The following is a 17,500-nucleotide window of genomic DNA, read 5'->3' on the forward strand; positions in this document are numbered from 1 at the left end:
CATCCAGCTTGTTAAGGTCCTGTTCTGGGTCAACTGAATACTCCAGCCCCACCATGGTTGTTGCTTCCTCCAGGTTACGGCCACGCTCCACCTCCTGAAGGATGCGCAACATCTTCTCTATTCTGACATCTGGGACCTGAATGCAAGATAAAATATCAAAAGGATGAAGAAATATATTTCAAATACGATATGGGTGCAAAGCAATGACATGCTGATCTAATCTCTAGCAATTTATGGATAAGACTGACAACCACAAAAACATGTTTTTTTTTTTTTCACATTATGGTCTATCGCGCCTATAGACTTAAGCCTGACACATAGAAAATCTTCCAACAATAATAAACTATATATATATATATATATATATATATATATATATATATATATATATATATATATATATATATATATATATATATATATATATATATATATATATGCCTCTTATTAGTTTTTTCTTCTTTTTAAAAATAGCCACACAACTGGTGATTTATCATTAACAACACACCAAAGATAACAGATTGACCTCAGGATCCCATTTCCTATAAAGAAAGAGGTAAGATCCCTGAAATGTAAAAATAAAAATTCTGATATAGCAAGAAATATCACTATTTGGCTCTTTACCTTAAAACAAGTTGCAATAATATACAAGGCTTTAAAAATATCTTTATCTATTTGATGTACAATTTTCAACAGCACCCACTAACTTTATCTAAAAATGGTTGATGTCTGTCTTTCACTTCTTTCAAGACATTTTCAACTGAGCCAAACTTGTTGAGGAACCTGATAGGCATCACTCTGTAGCGCTCCTTCCCAGCTGCGCTGCGGTACACCAGCGTGAGGCCTGGGGGATGTGTACGCACTCCCAGCTTGAGGGGCTCCATTGCTGATAAACAAAGATGTCAATTCAGGAGTGGAGATGACAGGATTCACTTCAAGACGAGCACAATCAAAGAAACCCAACGAAGGCAATCTATATATGTAATTTGCAGATACTAAACATAAAACTGAAGAAAGTCACATAATATACAAAGTGGACTAACATATATACTCTATATTAATCAAAGAAACCCAACGAAGGCAATCTATATATGTAATTTGCAGATACTAAACATAAAACTGAAGAAAGTCACATAATATACAAAGTGGACTAACATATATACTCTATATTAATATATTGTCACACTAACAACCATAAAACCTTGTCATACTTTTTGTGATGAGAACAAAACAGTGATACAAATGGAATTTCTTACCTTTGCTACAACAAGGCAGCTAATGTGCAGCTCTTGACCACAAGTCTTCATCTGGGAAGTCCCAGCCTACTTCCACCTTTGCACCATTCAGCATTTTATGCATAACAAACCCATTCATAGTATGGAAACTGATAGTGATGTTTATTGATATATGCTATCTAGACAAGTGCAAGAAGGACTTGAAAACATTGGAGGAGAGTTTATTTCTGAGAAGAGCCCCTGAGGTTAGAGCAGCTTGGTTTGTGGAGTGGGAGCCAAGGAAATATTTTATACTCACAACATACCATCATATGCAGCCTTCTTTTTTCTTGCTTTACTGACTCAAGTAAGGGGCTATAGTACAGTTATTATAAGAATTCTTGATAAGAATTGGCTCAAAAATGTTAGATTAGCCCAGAGTTTAGTCAGGTTCAGATTGTAGTCTATTAGTTTTTTTTTTTCTTTCAACAAGCTTGGGGGCCTTTGGGGAATCGGGGGTTTTGGGGTGGGAGGAGGCATATATGAGTGATATATGTTTTTGTTTTTTAAACTCATCCCCCCTGGCCCCCCGACACACTGCGCTAGACCTCCGGTTCTCTTATAGTTTCACACAATTTGCCTTTCTCTACCAATACCCCTCCAGTATAAATTCATAACTCAAAATACCTTAACGAGAGGGTGAAGGTCCTGGCTGTGGGTCATCCTCTACTCAAGTGTCATTAGGTTCATTGTCCTCTATGGGGACAGCAGAAGCGATGATTTCCCAGTAATCAAATTTGCAACCTGCACAACTAATATCAATGGTTGCCATGGCTGAACTGAGCACACAGATGTCTCTGAGCACCTGTCTGCCCAGTTGTGCCCCGCCTACGAATACATACAGCAAATTCCCATTGGCGCAGCTCGTGGTGTTAAGAGGGGGTGGCACGTCATTGGACAAAAGAACTATAGGCACAATAATTCCCATTCAGCAGTTACCCACAAACCCCAGCTATATACAAATGCAATTCAGTGTACTGTTCATTTCCGAGTGTGGTGGAGCTCCGTAGCTCGCTGCGCAGATCGCTGGACTTGGAGAAAACCCGACATTCCCGGACCTATTGCAGCGTTATTATTAATTTGCGACAGGTAATGTACTTATTGGAAATGTTGTAAATAGTAAGAACAACATCCTAAGGGTGGCCTAAACCATCTATAGTTTATTGTACGAAACTGTAGTAGAACCCTTACCTTAACTAAGAACACTAATGAGGTATTGGAATAACCAATGACAGAGCAGCACATAACCAACACAGAATCAACAACACTGGGAGACAAAAAGGATTCGAGAACCACTGAAATCCACATAAACTCCACACCATGATTCTTGCATATTAATAAACAATCACTGTCATGAAATTTGTAAGGCATTATCATTTTCATAATGCCAAATTAGCCAAATGAAATAAACTCTAACTAAACGCTAATGCCAATTTTAACAGGAATCCTTACCTGCAATAGTCACATGCTGCAGTCCAGTTATATGTGATATGTCCTGCTGTCTGGGTGTGACCTTTACCTAGTGGGCTGCATGGGCTGATCTAGGACTGGTGCAACTTTTGTAGTGGGAACTTGGAAGGTGTTAAATTGCACTGTAGCAAGGCAACAGTGTACCGACAGCTGAGGGTAAACGGCAGCTGTCCGTTCAATAACGCGGGTAATTCTTCCTAACAGTGCTACTATTCCACAACATTACTGTTGACTGATAATAGTACTATTTTACATACATGAAAAGAGTACAATAAAGTATGACGACCGAATCTGCCAGCCTCTTCATAGATATAGGATGGGAATATGTAATTGATTAATTACAAACTGAAAGGGCTGGCCCATGAATGACAGGATAAAACACGTACCTACGGTACATGCTATGTCATCATACGGAAGGAAAGGTTACGATAAGAATATCTGTCAACAGGCTCGCGGTTTTCCCTCCCAATGGTGTTTTTTTTTTTTCATTCATTTATTTATATTTATTTATTTATTATTTTTTTTAACGAAGTGGGCAGGAAAATTTGGGTTTCTGCTGGATGGCAGTTTATTGGGCTGTTTTGCGTAGGAATAAGTAACTGTATAAACCAGGTGGGTATAAATAAAAAAAAAAAAATGCCATAATTTCTTTCCAGCGTGCAATTATGTATATATTGATTTCTATGTATATTCTTGTCTATCGTAGATTTCAATGAAGTACCTAAGTCTCCATATTCTTCCTTTGTCGTGAAAGCATTACTGTATACTGAGAGAAGGGTGGAGAGAGAAGGAAGAGATACAGTGTGTGTGTATTTACCTAGCTGTATTTACCTAGTTATGTCTTACAGGAAAAAGCTATGCTCGTGCCTGTCTCCATACTTATAGTCATCTAGTTTAGCCTTAAAGTTATATTTCTTGCTTGAACCACTGTTTCATCCAAATTGTTCCGTATTTCTATGCTTCTGTTTGGAAAACTATATTTCTTAATGTCTCTTTCAATTTTCAATTTCATGCCGTGTTCCCTTGTATTTCTTGGGTCCCACACCAATAAATCTTCTTTGTCAGCTGTGTCCATCCCTTTCCATGCCATGTATATAGCAATTAGGTTTCCTCTTTCTCTCCTCTGTTACAATGTTGGAAGTTTTAATCTCTTCAATTTGTCCTCATAAGTTAGGTCTCTCAAACATGGAACCATTTTGGTTGCAGGTCTTTGAATCCTTTCTATCTTCCTTCTATCTTTCTTATTATGTGTTGACCATATAAGTGCGGTATATTCTAGTTTAGGTCGAATCATGTATTCTATTAGTTTTCTTTTCATCATTTCTTCCTCTATATAAGTAAATGCCCATTTAACTTTTCTTAGTAACTCATATGTTTCCCCAACTATTTTGTTTACGTGTTTTTCCGGTGATAATTTGTCATTTATTATAATACCCAAGTCTTTTTCTTTTGTTTTCTGAATATCTACTCCTTCCATAGTGTCATAGTGTAAGGTCTTGTCTCCCTTCTTTTGCTTTTCCCTAGTTCCATCACTTTGCATTTTCTTTTTCATTACGTTCCATTTCCCATTTCTTGCTCCACTCGTGTATCTTATTCAAGTCTTTCTGTAGCATTTCACAATCCATGTCATTTTCCACTCTTTTCAGTAACTTTGCGTCATCTGCACCTGTCATCTGTCCACCTCATCTACCATATCATTAATATACACTATGAATATTACTGAGGCCAGAACTGTTCCCTGTGGAACTCCACTTATAACCCTAAATAATTTTGATTCTTCATCTTTTATCCCAGTTCTCATTTCTCTGTCTTTTAGGAAGTCTGTTAATTCTGAAACCTTGGACAAGACGGCGGTATGTCTTTTAACTCTGTGCGACTTATCAAAAGCTTTTGATCGCGTCAGCAATGATGTATTACTCAGAAAATGTATCACTAAGACTTATATGCAACAGGGCTCAGTCTGTGCGTATAGGGAACAAATTGTCTTCTTCCTTAGTGGTAATTCATGGTGTACCTCAGGCGCCTGTTCTTGGACCATTTTTACTTAATACTTGTGTCAACAACTTCTCAGAAATAGTTGATAAGTGTTTTTTTTATAATTCAATACGGAGATGATACTCAATATCTTGAATCTGGTAGCATAGACAACTTGCCTGAATTCATGAAAAAAGATCGGAACAAACCATATAAAAAATAAGCAGTATTTCAATATGAATGGTCTCTTATCAAACTCTAAGAAGATGCAATGTGTCTGTAAGGATAGCAGACTTAATTTTTAAAAATACCCATGACACTGTAATTCAAGTAGAGATGTATCAATTCTTCCAAGTTTAAGTCTTAAAAAAATATTCTTTGACAAACTTATGTCCTTTGATGGCCATATAACAGAAATGTATAGAAAAGTATCTGACATATTAATGTACATCAACAAAATACAAGATTCCCTTAACGATTGTCCGAGTGTAGGTTGGGCTTCCTCACTCGGGGCAACGGTTTCTTAGCAGGTGGGCTTTGAGATAGGAGGTGCCACAAAAAATATCCCCTTTAACCCATAAATTCCCGTGAAAGCCCACATAGTATATATATATATATATATATATATATATATATATATATATATATATATATATATATATATATATATATATATAAAGAGGCCAGACTAACAGCAGTGCAGACTCTTATTCTAAGTCATCTGAATTATGCGAGAAATGTGTGGGGTTACTGTCAATATCACGCAACTAGAAAAAGTTCAAAAGCTGCAAAATTTTGCTGCAAGAGTTGCTGTAGATGGAGTATTAAAATTTGATCACGCAACTCCTCTTTTACCACAATGACAATGGTTGCTAATGAAAAAAGAAATGTATTCTAGAACAATGTGCTATTACATATAAGGTTATAAAGAAAACTCCCAAGCTGCTTCCTCTCCTTTCCAGAAGTTGGGGATATAAGATCCAATGACACTAATACAAGGCAATGTAATTTTCTACATGTAGGCACCCAAAACGCACAAAGACACACGGTGCCAGGTTCATCGCTGTGAGAGGACCCGCATTGTGGAATAAGTTGCCCGACAAAGTGAAGCAGTTTGGGAGTCCTAGAGCGTGCCCTGAAATTTTATTTGCTCAGTCATGAACTCTGTATTGAATGTTGACACTGACTGTTCTTTTTTTCCAGTTTAAAGTTAATAATCTTTTATACCCATATGCTAACTGTTGGCATAAGTCCTAAGCACACGTGCATTTTATTTCATGTGGAACATTGTTTTACTTTTATTTTTCTGTTTATACTTCTCTGCATTTTTTTTTTTCATTTCCATTATCTTATTGTTTTATTTATATATTATGTTTCATATTATGTTCTATAGCGACTGTAAGTATACTTGAAGAGTATGAGAAACGCTGTTCAGTTTCCGCCCATTAGTGGCGCAGGCGATTTTATTTATAGTGGTACCCATATTAGGGCCCATATCACCACCCATGATACCCTGGGTATCATGGTGACATGTACGTAGGTAACTTTAAGCCACTCGAGTCTCGACAAATGACAAAATTTCAAAGCAGTATGTAGTGGGATTCAAACCATCGCATGGACATCTGCCCGATCCCACGCTCACCACCTTATCCACTACGACACCACATCCCTAATGTACTAGATATTATTTTTTGTTCAGAAAATGTTATTGTAGTTGCTAAGTTTTTTGCTTCATTACTATAGATACTGTATGAATAACCAATGTTCATAATGGAAATAAAGATTCTAATTCTAATTCTGATTATGTCAATGGAGCAGAGTTGAGGAATCGAGAGATACGGATCGGAGAAGTCCTGCTGGTCTGTGGCCTAAATTTAGCAAATATAGTGCTGCTGCTGCTGCTGCTGTGTGTAATTCACTGTTTGATCTGCTGCAGTCTCTGACGAGACAGCCAGACGTTACCCTACGGAACGAGCTCAGAGCTCATTATTTCCGATCTTGGGATAGGTCTGAGACCAGGCACACACCACACACCGGGACAACAAGGTCACAACTCCTCGATTTACATCCCGTACCTACTCACTGCTAGGTGAACAGGGGCTACGCGTGAAAGGAGACATACTCAAATATCTCCACCCGGCCGGGGAATCGAACCCCGGTCATCTGGCTTGTGAAGCCAGCGCTCTAACCACTGAGCTACCGGGCCGTGTGTGTGTGTGTGTGTGTGTGTGTGTGTGTGTGTGTGTGTGTGTGTGTGTGTGTGTGCGCCCTTTTGGTGAAGTACATCATAAGCACCCATAACTATCTACAGCCCGACCTGAGCTGCATTGCCACTGCGTCCTGAGATACAATGTCTCCCTCATAAGTGTAATGGCTGTTTTGAGACACACGTAAAGAGGACAGTTTCCACCCATACTGGTCTATTACATAGACAGAGTGGAATCAAAAGTTTTTTTCGTTTTTTCAACTTTCCTCTGACTGACTGTCTTCAGCCTCTTTCTCACCGCCGCAATGTTGCATCTCTTACTGTCTTTTAACGGTATTTTTATGGCCTTTTTTTAAAGTTTTTTATTGGCCTTGGCCGGTTTTCCCCTCTTACATAAAAAAAAAGATATTGAAGGCTTTTGAGGCTGGCAATTTAGCAGGTTATACGACTTTTTATATAATTATTACATAGTACTTAATCTACTCTTAACATCACTCAGGGTGTACTCCGAGCCACTGAGGTTCAGGGACGCTGAGCTCAAACTGTCCGCCTTTTCATCAAGCTGGACGCCTACGGACCGTCGCTTGAGTACCCCTTAGGATGTGGATAAGACAATTATTGATTACGGGCGCGTTCCAAACGTAAATTTACGTAAGCTAACGGAACAATTTTTGGGGGGAGGTGATGACATCACTGATGGTAACGAAGCCTTACGATCCCAAGAGGCAGTACGCTTTCCCGTATGATGTTAAGGCGGATTCACACGTGTCAATATGCAATTGAAATTGTAAGTCTCTAAAAGTATCGACAAAGCCCTTCTAATCGGAACACGTTCACACACAGTAACTGGAGAGCATCGGTTGGTTGACAGGAGGTGAATGTAAATAAACAGCTACTCAACAAGATGCCTTCCTCCGATGACAATCAAATTAAATCATGAAAAGTATTTAATCCTCACCTCCAACAACACCTTGTATAGAGGAAAACAGTTCTTGGAGAGTGGCAGCTATCTCATCGAACATCGATTTGGGTAAGCTTGTTTTGCTGTATTATTTATTTTTAGCGTCCCAGATGCGTTCTTTTTCCCTCACCAACTCCAACATCATCTCTACATCGACACCACATTTTCAAATCTTTCTACGTGACGTCACAACGTAAACTAACTCGCAAATCGACTGAACAAGACCAACATGTCGGTCTTGTTTTGCGACTGGTTTCTTCAGTCTAGGCACCGATATTCAGTAGGAAACTCTACCAACTTACATTTCAATCGCTTATTGATACGTGTGAATCCGCTTTTAAGGCGGGATACTGCTGATAAATAAGTGAAGATGGCAGGACCGGCCTCTCTTCTTTTCTCTCATCTTGCCTCCTTAAAACTTAATTTCTTACATGAAAAATGTCCACAACGTCTAGCACAGGGCAGCCGGTGAGCTTTTCTGTTAAGAAGAGCGCAGCTGCTTCGAGTCTCTTGTGGTTGACCATTTCTTGTTTGATCCGACAACTGATCCACAGTTCTAAATGAATGGAGGGTGTTCGGACAGGAAGAAACCTCCCACGGAACGTACCCTACATCACAGTTAGTTGAAGTATAGTCTGAAGTACTAAATACAAGGCAACTTGACTGTCAACAAAGAAATAATTGTATATATCTTTGTGAAGAGCAACAACTTGTAACATTTCAAGAATAACATACAGTTGGTAAGGTGGATTACATGTGGGCAGGAAAGCGCTGTGTAGTGACTGAATGGATATGTATTTGTGGATGAACAGCTCAGGTCCTGACGCTGCAGTTGACTGAAGCGTCACAGTAAAGATGAACGGCATGGATATTCTTCATGTCGTGTGCTTGTCCTGTTTATAAGTTTCTTCATTGTACAAAGCAAGCTATCCGAGGAATACGTTTCTTAACATCGCTTCGATGAAAGTGACTGTGTTCTCAAAGTATATATATCCATCTTTGACGTTATTCAGTTTCAGAACACTGTCAGATTATTCATTTCTATTTGCAAGTCTTTATTTTAGCAAATTTACTCACGGATTATTGTTTTAAAACAGCATTTAAAACAAGTTGCATTTTTCAGAGAACTCTTAAAATTATGAGACTTTATTTTATAATTAATTATCAATAAATCTTTACATCAAGACACTTTTTGAATTTCGGGTAGGTAACCTTCTTCTAAGTAATCTATATTGAAACTGGCGCCATAATGTTCTGTCAAGAGTTAGATGAGCTAGAACATCACAGTCTATAACTAACAAAGAACGATAACTCTATATAACTCTTTCATAAGTCAACTGAGGCAAGAATTATGCAAGAAATACTAGAGGTACTCCTGATTATTTATTCCATTATTCTTGGTTTCAGTTTCTAGTTATAATGTACGCACTCCTTCCTTTGTCAACATAATTGCCAGGATGATTATGCTAAAATTGTTACGATAATACCTCACTATCAACAATACTTCCTTACAGCATGTCACAAGGAGCGTTTTAAGTAGGAATAATTGTTATGTGCAGAGCATGCACTTATTTATTATTTTAGCTATTTCTCATTTGTGTGTGTGTGTGTGTGTGTGTGTGTGTGTGTGTGTGTGTGTGTGTGTGTGTGTGCGCGCGCGCAAGAAGAAGAAGAACAAGAACAAGAAGAAGAACAAGAAGAACAAGAAGAACAAGAAGAAGAACAAGAAGAACAAGAAGAAGAAGAAGAAGAAGAAGAAGAAGAAGAAGAAGAAGAAGAACAAAGATAATAAGAAGAAATGCATATCTTTGTGTGGTATGAAAGCGTTGTTGTTTTAATCATTAGCCATAGTTCTATAAGACACTGGAAAATCTTATGACAAAAGATGAAAAATTTTTTGCTCACCACAAGCTTTGGCTTTTCTCTCCCTTCACTGATGGTCAGTGAAGGGAAAGAAACTTGTGTGTACTTGTCTTTAGCTTTGCTATTCTCCATGACTTGTGGTAGACTTAGAACAACTGGTGCAATATCCTACTCGTATTCCTGACCGTTTTGGAGATATGCCCAACATTCTTGATCTTTTTTAACCTCTAATCCTTCTGCTAATGCTGTTACCCTATCTTTTCCATTGGGCTCCTCCGATCACAATCTCATTTCTGTACCTTGTCCTATCACACCAATCTCTGCTCAGGATCGCCCAAAGCAGAGGTACTTCTCTGGAGTTTTACCTCTGCTCGTTGGAGGGATCTGAGGAGGTATAATGCTGATTTTCAATGGAATGATTACTCATTCGTGACGGAGAGCCATCACTGTGTGATAAACGTATAACAGAGGTGATGAAGGAATATAATCCAGTTTAGTTTATATATAAGGGACAGACAGGATATTCAATGTAGAAGCCTGAAACAACTGAGTGTTATTGAAGAAGAGGGGATAGTTGTCTGGAAGGTTGTGTTGAGTTGATATGTGGAGGAATTGAGTTTTCTTTGTCCCAATCAGAATTTTTAGAGAGATTAGAAGTTGGCGTTCTGTGACATTCCTGTGTGATCTATTTACTTCCTAAAAAGTTGGTTGTCTAAAAAGACGTGGAAAAGTGTAGGATAATATCACCAGTGTAGGAGTGGATACGACAAGAGGTTTGATTTAAAAGATCATTGATGAAGAATAGGAAGAGAATGGGTGACAAGATAGAATCCTGAGGAACATCACTGTTATAGTTAAACGTGGCCGTCTACCCCAGGAGTAATAGAACGGTTGGAGTAGAAACTTGAGAAGTTGCAGATAGAAACGGTATAGGAGGATAGTTTGAAGATCAAAGCTATGTGAAAGACTCTACCAATAGTTTTTACATGTCTTAGGCAACAACAATAGTTTCACAGAAAATAAAAATAAAAAAGAGGATAACCAAGATTTAGTAAGTCAACGGTAAAGCGGTCTTGACGAAAGTCATACTGGCGAACAGATAAAAGTTGTGAAGTAATAGATGTTTAAGAATCTTCCTATTGAAGATAGATTTAAAAACTTTAGATAAGTAGTAGATTACAGGTATAGGGCGGTAGTTTGAGGGACTAAAACTGTCACCATTTTTAGGAATAGGCTGAACGTAGGCAAATTTCTACCAAGAAGGAAAGGTAGAAGTCAATATAGACAGTTGGAAGAGTTTGGCAAGGCGAGGTGCACGGAGGAACAGTTTTTGAGAACAATAAGAGGTTCCCTATCAGGTCCTTAAGCCTTCCAAGGGTTTAGGCCAGATAGAGAATGGAAAATTTCATTACGAAGAATTCTAATTTGCAGGCATAGGAGTCAGACGGGGGAGAGGGGTGAAGGAGGAGGAGGATCAAACCCAAATTATCCAAGGTAAAACTTTATAGAAAAAGTTTGCGAGAAGATTTCAGCTTAAAAAAGAAAAACATAAAATAGCAGTTGTGCCATCAGGATGAAATAAAGGATGGAAAGATGAAGTTAAGTTACTGGAAATGTTTTCGGTCAGATGCCATAAGTCTTCGAGATGAGTTGGATTTCGAAAGATTGACATTTTCTATTAATGAAGGAGTTTTTGGCAAGTTGGAGAACAGACTTCGCATTATTCCTGGTAGAAATATAAAACGCATGAGATTCAGGTGTTGGAAGGTTGAAGTACATTATATTTTGTGGGCAACCTCTCTATCACGTGTAGCACAACAACAGGCTGTATTAAACCAAGGTTTGGAAGACTTAGGTTGAGAGAATGAGGGAGGAATGTACGCTTAGCACACAGAGATGGGTCTCTAACACGGAAGCAATAGTTATTCCAAGGAAAATCAGCATAATACCTCCTCAAGGTCTCCTATCTGGTAGAGGCGAAACGCCGGAGGCACTCTGTTGAGGAGGGATTGAAAAAAATAAGACAATATACAGACAATATGATATTGTGATCGGAGGAGCCCAACAGAGAAGATAGGGTAACAGCACAAGCAGAAGGATTAGAGGAGAAGAAAAAGTCAAGATTGTTGGGTGTATCTCCAAGATGTTCAGGAATACGAGTAGGGTGTTGCATCAGTTGTTCTAGGTCATGGAGGATAGCAAAGCTGAAGGCTAGTTCACCAGGATAGTCAATGAAGCGAGAGGAAACACAAAAGTTTCTGATGAACATTGAAGTCTCCAAGTAAAAAGGTCTCCGCGAAATGAAAGCGTGAAAGAATGTGTTCCACTTTTGAAGTTAAATAGTCAAAGAATTTCTTATAGTCAAAGGATTTAGGGGAGAGATAGACAGCAAGATAAACTAATTTAAAAAGTGACTCTGGGTGAAAAACTCAGAAGATTGAAGAGCGTGGGCAAGAAAGCAAGTCATATCATGAGCAAGTCATATCATTGTGCACATGTTCATCACTATTTTCAATGATTCAAAATAAACACCACAGATCCAAGCTCTGTAATGAGGCTCGGAAGGCTCCGTAACCCATATCATCTACGGATCGATTCCTTCAGCAACAGATACGATATCCAAGATTTGTAAAATCACTAATTACTATTAAAAAAAAAAAACATGCATAAATCTATCAAAGGGTAACTAAAATACGAAGAGTTACCAGTCACTTTCTAAAGGAACATCCAAAATTACTAAGAAGTGTGGAATTTGATCACCGTAACCCTAAACAGGTTGTAGTAGAAGTTATTAGAATTTTTTTTTTCAAGGATATTTTCATGTATGTAGTGATAATTAAAGAAAAGTATGTTTAGAAATTTGTATCATAGATTGGAAAAAAGAAAAAAAAAGCATTTAAGAGCCATACATGATAATCAAAATCTCATGAAAAGCTGGTGAAGCGTAACTTTTGTTGAAGTATCACTGGAATACTTAGAAAATACTCTTAAGAAGCCTTTATAATTTCCACTACAGAGAGTTACGGCCAACCAGCCGAAACATATAAATGATCGTTAGAGGATAAGGTTCCAAGGTGCCATCACAAGACTGTATTAAGATGATACTGTTTGTAGTTACGTTCAAGACACACTTCCTCGTGATTTCAGATAAGGCCATTTCTTTGGACTGACTGGCGACTTTGGCCTTTTAATGCATCTTTTACATGAAAATAAATAAATGAATAAATAACGATAAAGCTAAAATAACCCTTAGTTTTTAAATAAGACTTTTCAAAATATTGGGTGGGAGTAAGACTAACGATATTGTAGTATACTGTGAGCGTTAACTCCTGGTGCTATTTAGAATTTAATAGAATAATCCTTTGTAAGTCAGAATTGTGTAAGAAATAGATGTTGTTCTTAATTATTATTATTATTATTATTATTATTATTATTATTATTATCATTATTATCATTATCATTTTCATTAATATAATTTTTACTGTTATTAATATTATTATTATTGTTATCATTATAATTATCATCATCATCATCATTATTATTATTATTATTATTATTATTAGAGGAGGTAGTAGACACCTACCGAAACGATAATTTACTGCCAGCGAGGTCTAATAGCACTAGTTCTGTTCTGGACCACTTCTGGTTTGACCAGTTCTAGTCCAGATCAGTTCAGGGAGTGCTGTGAACTCACTATCAAAGCTAGCTGTGATCTCACTGAACGTTTCCCTTTGTCTCTCACAACTCAAGGGGCAGTCACAGCCTGCCCTCTAAAGACAACTCTCCTCCTAACACAAAACTACAAACACTTACTACACATACACCCTTCACTTAAAATAAAAAATGGCGACTCCCAGCCCAGCCTAGGAGTCCCTTTCTGGGGAGGGGATCATAAAATGTCCCCAGGTCGGAGTGCTCCCTCGGTAGCGACTCAAAATGTCTTGACATCTTCCTCAACTTTTTCTTCATAAACTTCTGCAAGATTCGCGGTCTTAGATCTAGTCATCAATCTGTAGAACACCACCTCTCCTCTACTAAACCTCATCTTTTTTTCCTCACCGAAACACAGCTGTCTGAGGCTACTGACAGTAGCCCCTTCTCTGTTCGCTCCTACTTTATCCTAATTTTCGTTCCAAAGCTGGATATTGCATCCCCTGCCTTGCCGCGTGTGTGAGGGGACTGCAGTGAAGGGGGACGGTGGCGTAACAATAGTAATAAACGTAACTATAATAATAATAATGATAATAAATAATAATAATTATCATTATTATTATTATTATTATTATTATTATTATAGTTACGTTTATTATCATTATTATTATTATTATTATTATTATTATTATTATTATCATTATTATCATCATTATTATTATTATCATTATCATTGTCATTACTATTATCATTATTATTGATATTATTATTATTAATTATTATCATTATTATTATCATCATCATCATCATCGTCATTATTATTATTATCATTGTTGTTATTCGATGAAATACATAACTCACTTATTGAAAAAAACAAAAAAAACATAGAACTTAATCGGACCACTTAATGTCAGCTAAGTAGAAACGTGAAAATGATACCAGACGTAATTACGGACAGACTCCATACACACTGAACAATAACATTACGAATATAACGTATAAAGTTACTATAAACACCGCTCCATCATTTTTAAATTCTAATCACCAATAAAACAATAAAGCCATTACTGATGGACACAGGAAAGGCTGAGGAAACTTCAAAACACTCATGATAAGTACTAGCGCCAGGCACACAAAGCGGAGGACGGACGAACACAACACAAGCCTAAAACAATTCGTTATGCTTTCAACAACCTCAAAATAATAATAAACGGAAATCAACTAAAAGCCTTATATTAATGTCGCACGCACGCACACGCACATGCATAAACACACGCATGCACACATACACAAACACACACACACACACACACACACACACACACACACACACACACACACACACACACTGGCTGTGTGACCATCAGACGACCGTGGTGAATAACACACACATTCTCTCTTGAAGGAAAGATAAGGGGAGAGGGTGCGACGCATAACGCTCTTCAGTGTAGGGCAGTGTTATTCACTATTATTGCGAGGGAGCCACTTGGGTTGAACACATTCATTGAGAGAGCCGCAGCTAGTGCAAGCTAGCATAACTCAACTAAATGAAGTAGTACTGGGCTGCTAGTGCAATAGTGTATAATAAATAAGATAAATTAGACATGGTAATATTAACCTATATATCTTGTTATTAAGAGCAAAATAAAGACCAAACTTACTTAATGCTGTGATGAGTGGAAGTGTGCTTTTTGTTTTTATTCATTTATTTATCTATTTTTCGAGAGCCGTAAATTGAGTCATCGCGAGCCGCGCAGTGAATACCACTGGTGTAGGGTGAAGCCAGTGAGCGAAGCCTATTTTGTGGGCGGAGTTATGCAAGTCATCCATTGATTAAAAGCGAGTTTACACGTGCCAGTTTGCGACTAAAATTGCAAGTCAGTACAGTTTCCGATTGAATATCGGAGCCTAGTAATTGGAAAAACCAGTTGCAAAACAAGACAAATATGTTGGTCTTGTTCAGTCGGCTTTCGACTTTATTTACGTTGTGATGTCACGGAGTAAGCTTTGAAAATGTGGTCTCCAGGTGTAGAGAAGACGTCAGAGCTGATGAGGGAAAAGAACACATCTTGGGACCCCAGAAATTAATTATACAGTAAAAGAAAAAGCTTGCGCAAATCGTCGTTCGACGAAATAGCTGCCACTCTCCAAGAACTGTTTCTCTCAATGCAGGGTGTTGTTAGAGGTGAGGATTGAAGACTTGTCAGGATTTAATTTGATTGCAATTGTGCATAGTCTTCTTAAGATTAGTGTGTGGTAGACACTCCTTTCTTTCCTTCTACTTAGCCAGGGACGTCTCCACAGGCAATTTCTTTTCTGTTGACTCTTCCGGTATGTCAAAAGAAGAGCAACCACCGCTTCAGCATCGTCACGTACTGGAGGAAGACATCTTGGCGGGTAGCTGTTTGTTTGCACTCACTTTCCGCCAAGGCGCCAACTAGTCGATACTTTCCAGTCGCTACGTGTGACGTTTACCGACTAGAAGGGCTCAGTCGACACTTCTAGCGACTTGCAATTTCAGTCGCAAATTGGCACGCATGATCCTGCCTTAAGTAGAGTCTTGCGCAAATCCTCCGTAAAAGTTATCGTGTTTTCCCTTAATTCTTTAATATGTCATGTGACTAGTAAATATTGATATAACTGAACAGATACAGTATGAACTGCACTCACAGTTTTGAAAGAAAAAAAACATTAAAATTTCCCTTCTTTTATTGTTTACATTGTAAAAAGTAAATGTTTATTTACGCCTCCTTAACAAACATTATACGTAAATTTTGCACATTAATCATCTACACTGAATACCTACTAAAATTTTCACCTCTGACACCGATATAGCATTATATGAAGGTTTCCTATAATTTACTAGGAAAATAAGAAACGTACACAGAAAAGGTATTTCGAAGAGAAAAAAAAAAAAAAAAAAAGAAACAGCATATGTGGATGGCGAGAGACAACTCGGGGTAAGTTATCTTGACATACACACCAATTTCAGTTATGCAATACTACTATTAGCTACTCTTAGCACATGCAGGTTGACGAACAGAGCATAAGACAAATTGTTGAATTTCATGTAGCCTAACTTAAACGTACTGCATTTGGTCTCAAAATGTCTCGGAAATTAGCAAATTTCGCTCACTATGTTCGCCCTGCCTCGTCTTCCTCTCAATATTTCTTAAAGGGAATGAACGCTCATGCAATCGCCAAACACACTTTCATAAATAGAGAATGTCAAAATCTTTCAAACACCATCGCCCCTCGAGGCTTTTGGCATCTGGCCAAAAACATCTCCAATAACTTTACTTCTTCATCTTTCCCTCCTTTATTTCGTCCTGATCTATATATTTATCTATTTGTCTATCCATCCATTTGTCAGTTAGTTTATTTATACATCCATTCATCTACCTATCCCAATATCCATCTATTCATCTTTCTCTTTCAATTTATTGCCTAAAAGAAAAACTGCAAGAAACTGTGGATTTGGTAATGTTTATAGGACGACCAATTCTTTCACCTAATGGCTGGCTTGATCATATAATCCAAACATTAGTGTCTGACTATGTCTACTGACGAAAGCGCAAATGGGGAAGAATGGACACAGAAAACTCAAGTGTTTTACATCATTGTGTTTTGTTGTGTTTTTAAAGTCTGGAATTGTATTTTATGACTTATGAATTGCGTTTTTTTTCTAATGTACAGTACATATATTTTAGTTAGTGTGGAACAGTGCGTCTTCAAGCGCATAGGTAGAGATCCTGACAACGGTAGGTTAGGGAGGGGATGCACTTGGGATACGGTTCCCAAATGCCAAAATCATATTATTCATTTAGGAGGCACAGTTTTATAGCTTTAATGAAATAGGAAAACCGCGCGTAAAAACGAGAGTAAAAGGACAGTTTAATTATTTTGAAACTTGAACATCGTGTTTGTTTTGTAGTTGTAATTGCATACATCTGTCTTGTAACTGTCGTCAATACAATATCAATCTACTTGTCTCTCTCTCTCTCTCTCTCTCTCTCTCTCTCTCTCTCTCTCTCTCTCTGTTTATCGTTTTATCTATCTATGGCAACGTTGTTCGTGATTTTCCAATTTCAGTGCCAAATA

The 17,500-nt window shown here is 37.7% G+C and overlaps 1 protein-coding gene across 6 annotated transcripts in view; it reads right to left on the bottom strand.

The window, feature by feature from the left end:
* Positions 1-17,500, bottom strand: part of LOC123498486 (centrosomal protein of 19 kDa-like) — a 95,435-nt gene that overhangs the window by 20,924 nt on the left and 57,011 nt on the right. For 2 of the 6 annotated variants that reach the window (XM_045245620.1, XM_045245622.1), the window contains exons 1-3: positions 2,727-2,930; positions 708-886; positions 1-136 (exon numbers count right to left, since the gene is read on the bottom strand). The exon at positions 1-136 is cut by the window's left edge and continues 26 nt beyond it. In XM_045245620.1, coding sequence (XP_045101555.1) covers positions 1-136; positions 708-884 — 313 coding nt within the window. In that variant the 5' untranslated portion in view covers positions 885-886; positions 2,727-2,930. Of the gene's footprint in view, positions 137-707; positions 887-2,465; positions 2,546-2,726; positions 2,932-17,500 lie in introns of those variants that run through there. The other 4 variants (XM_045245623.1, XM_045245621.1, XM_045245625.1 and 1 more) reach the window with 4 other exon arrangements.

Source organism: Portunus trituberculatus, chromosome 48 (genome assembly GCF_017591435.1).
Source record: "Portunus trituberculatus isolate SZX2019 chromosome 48, ASM1759143v1, whole genome shotgun sequence".
Taxonomy (NCBI): Eukaryota; Metazoa; Arthropoda; class Malacostraca; order Decapoda; family Portunidae; genus Portunus; species Portunus trituberculatus.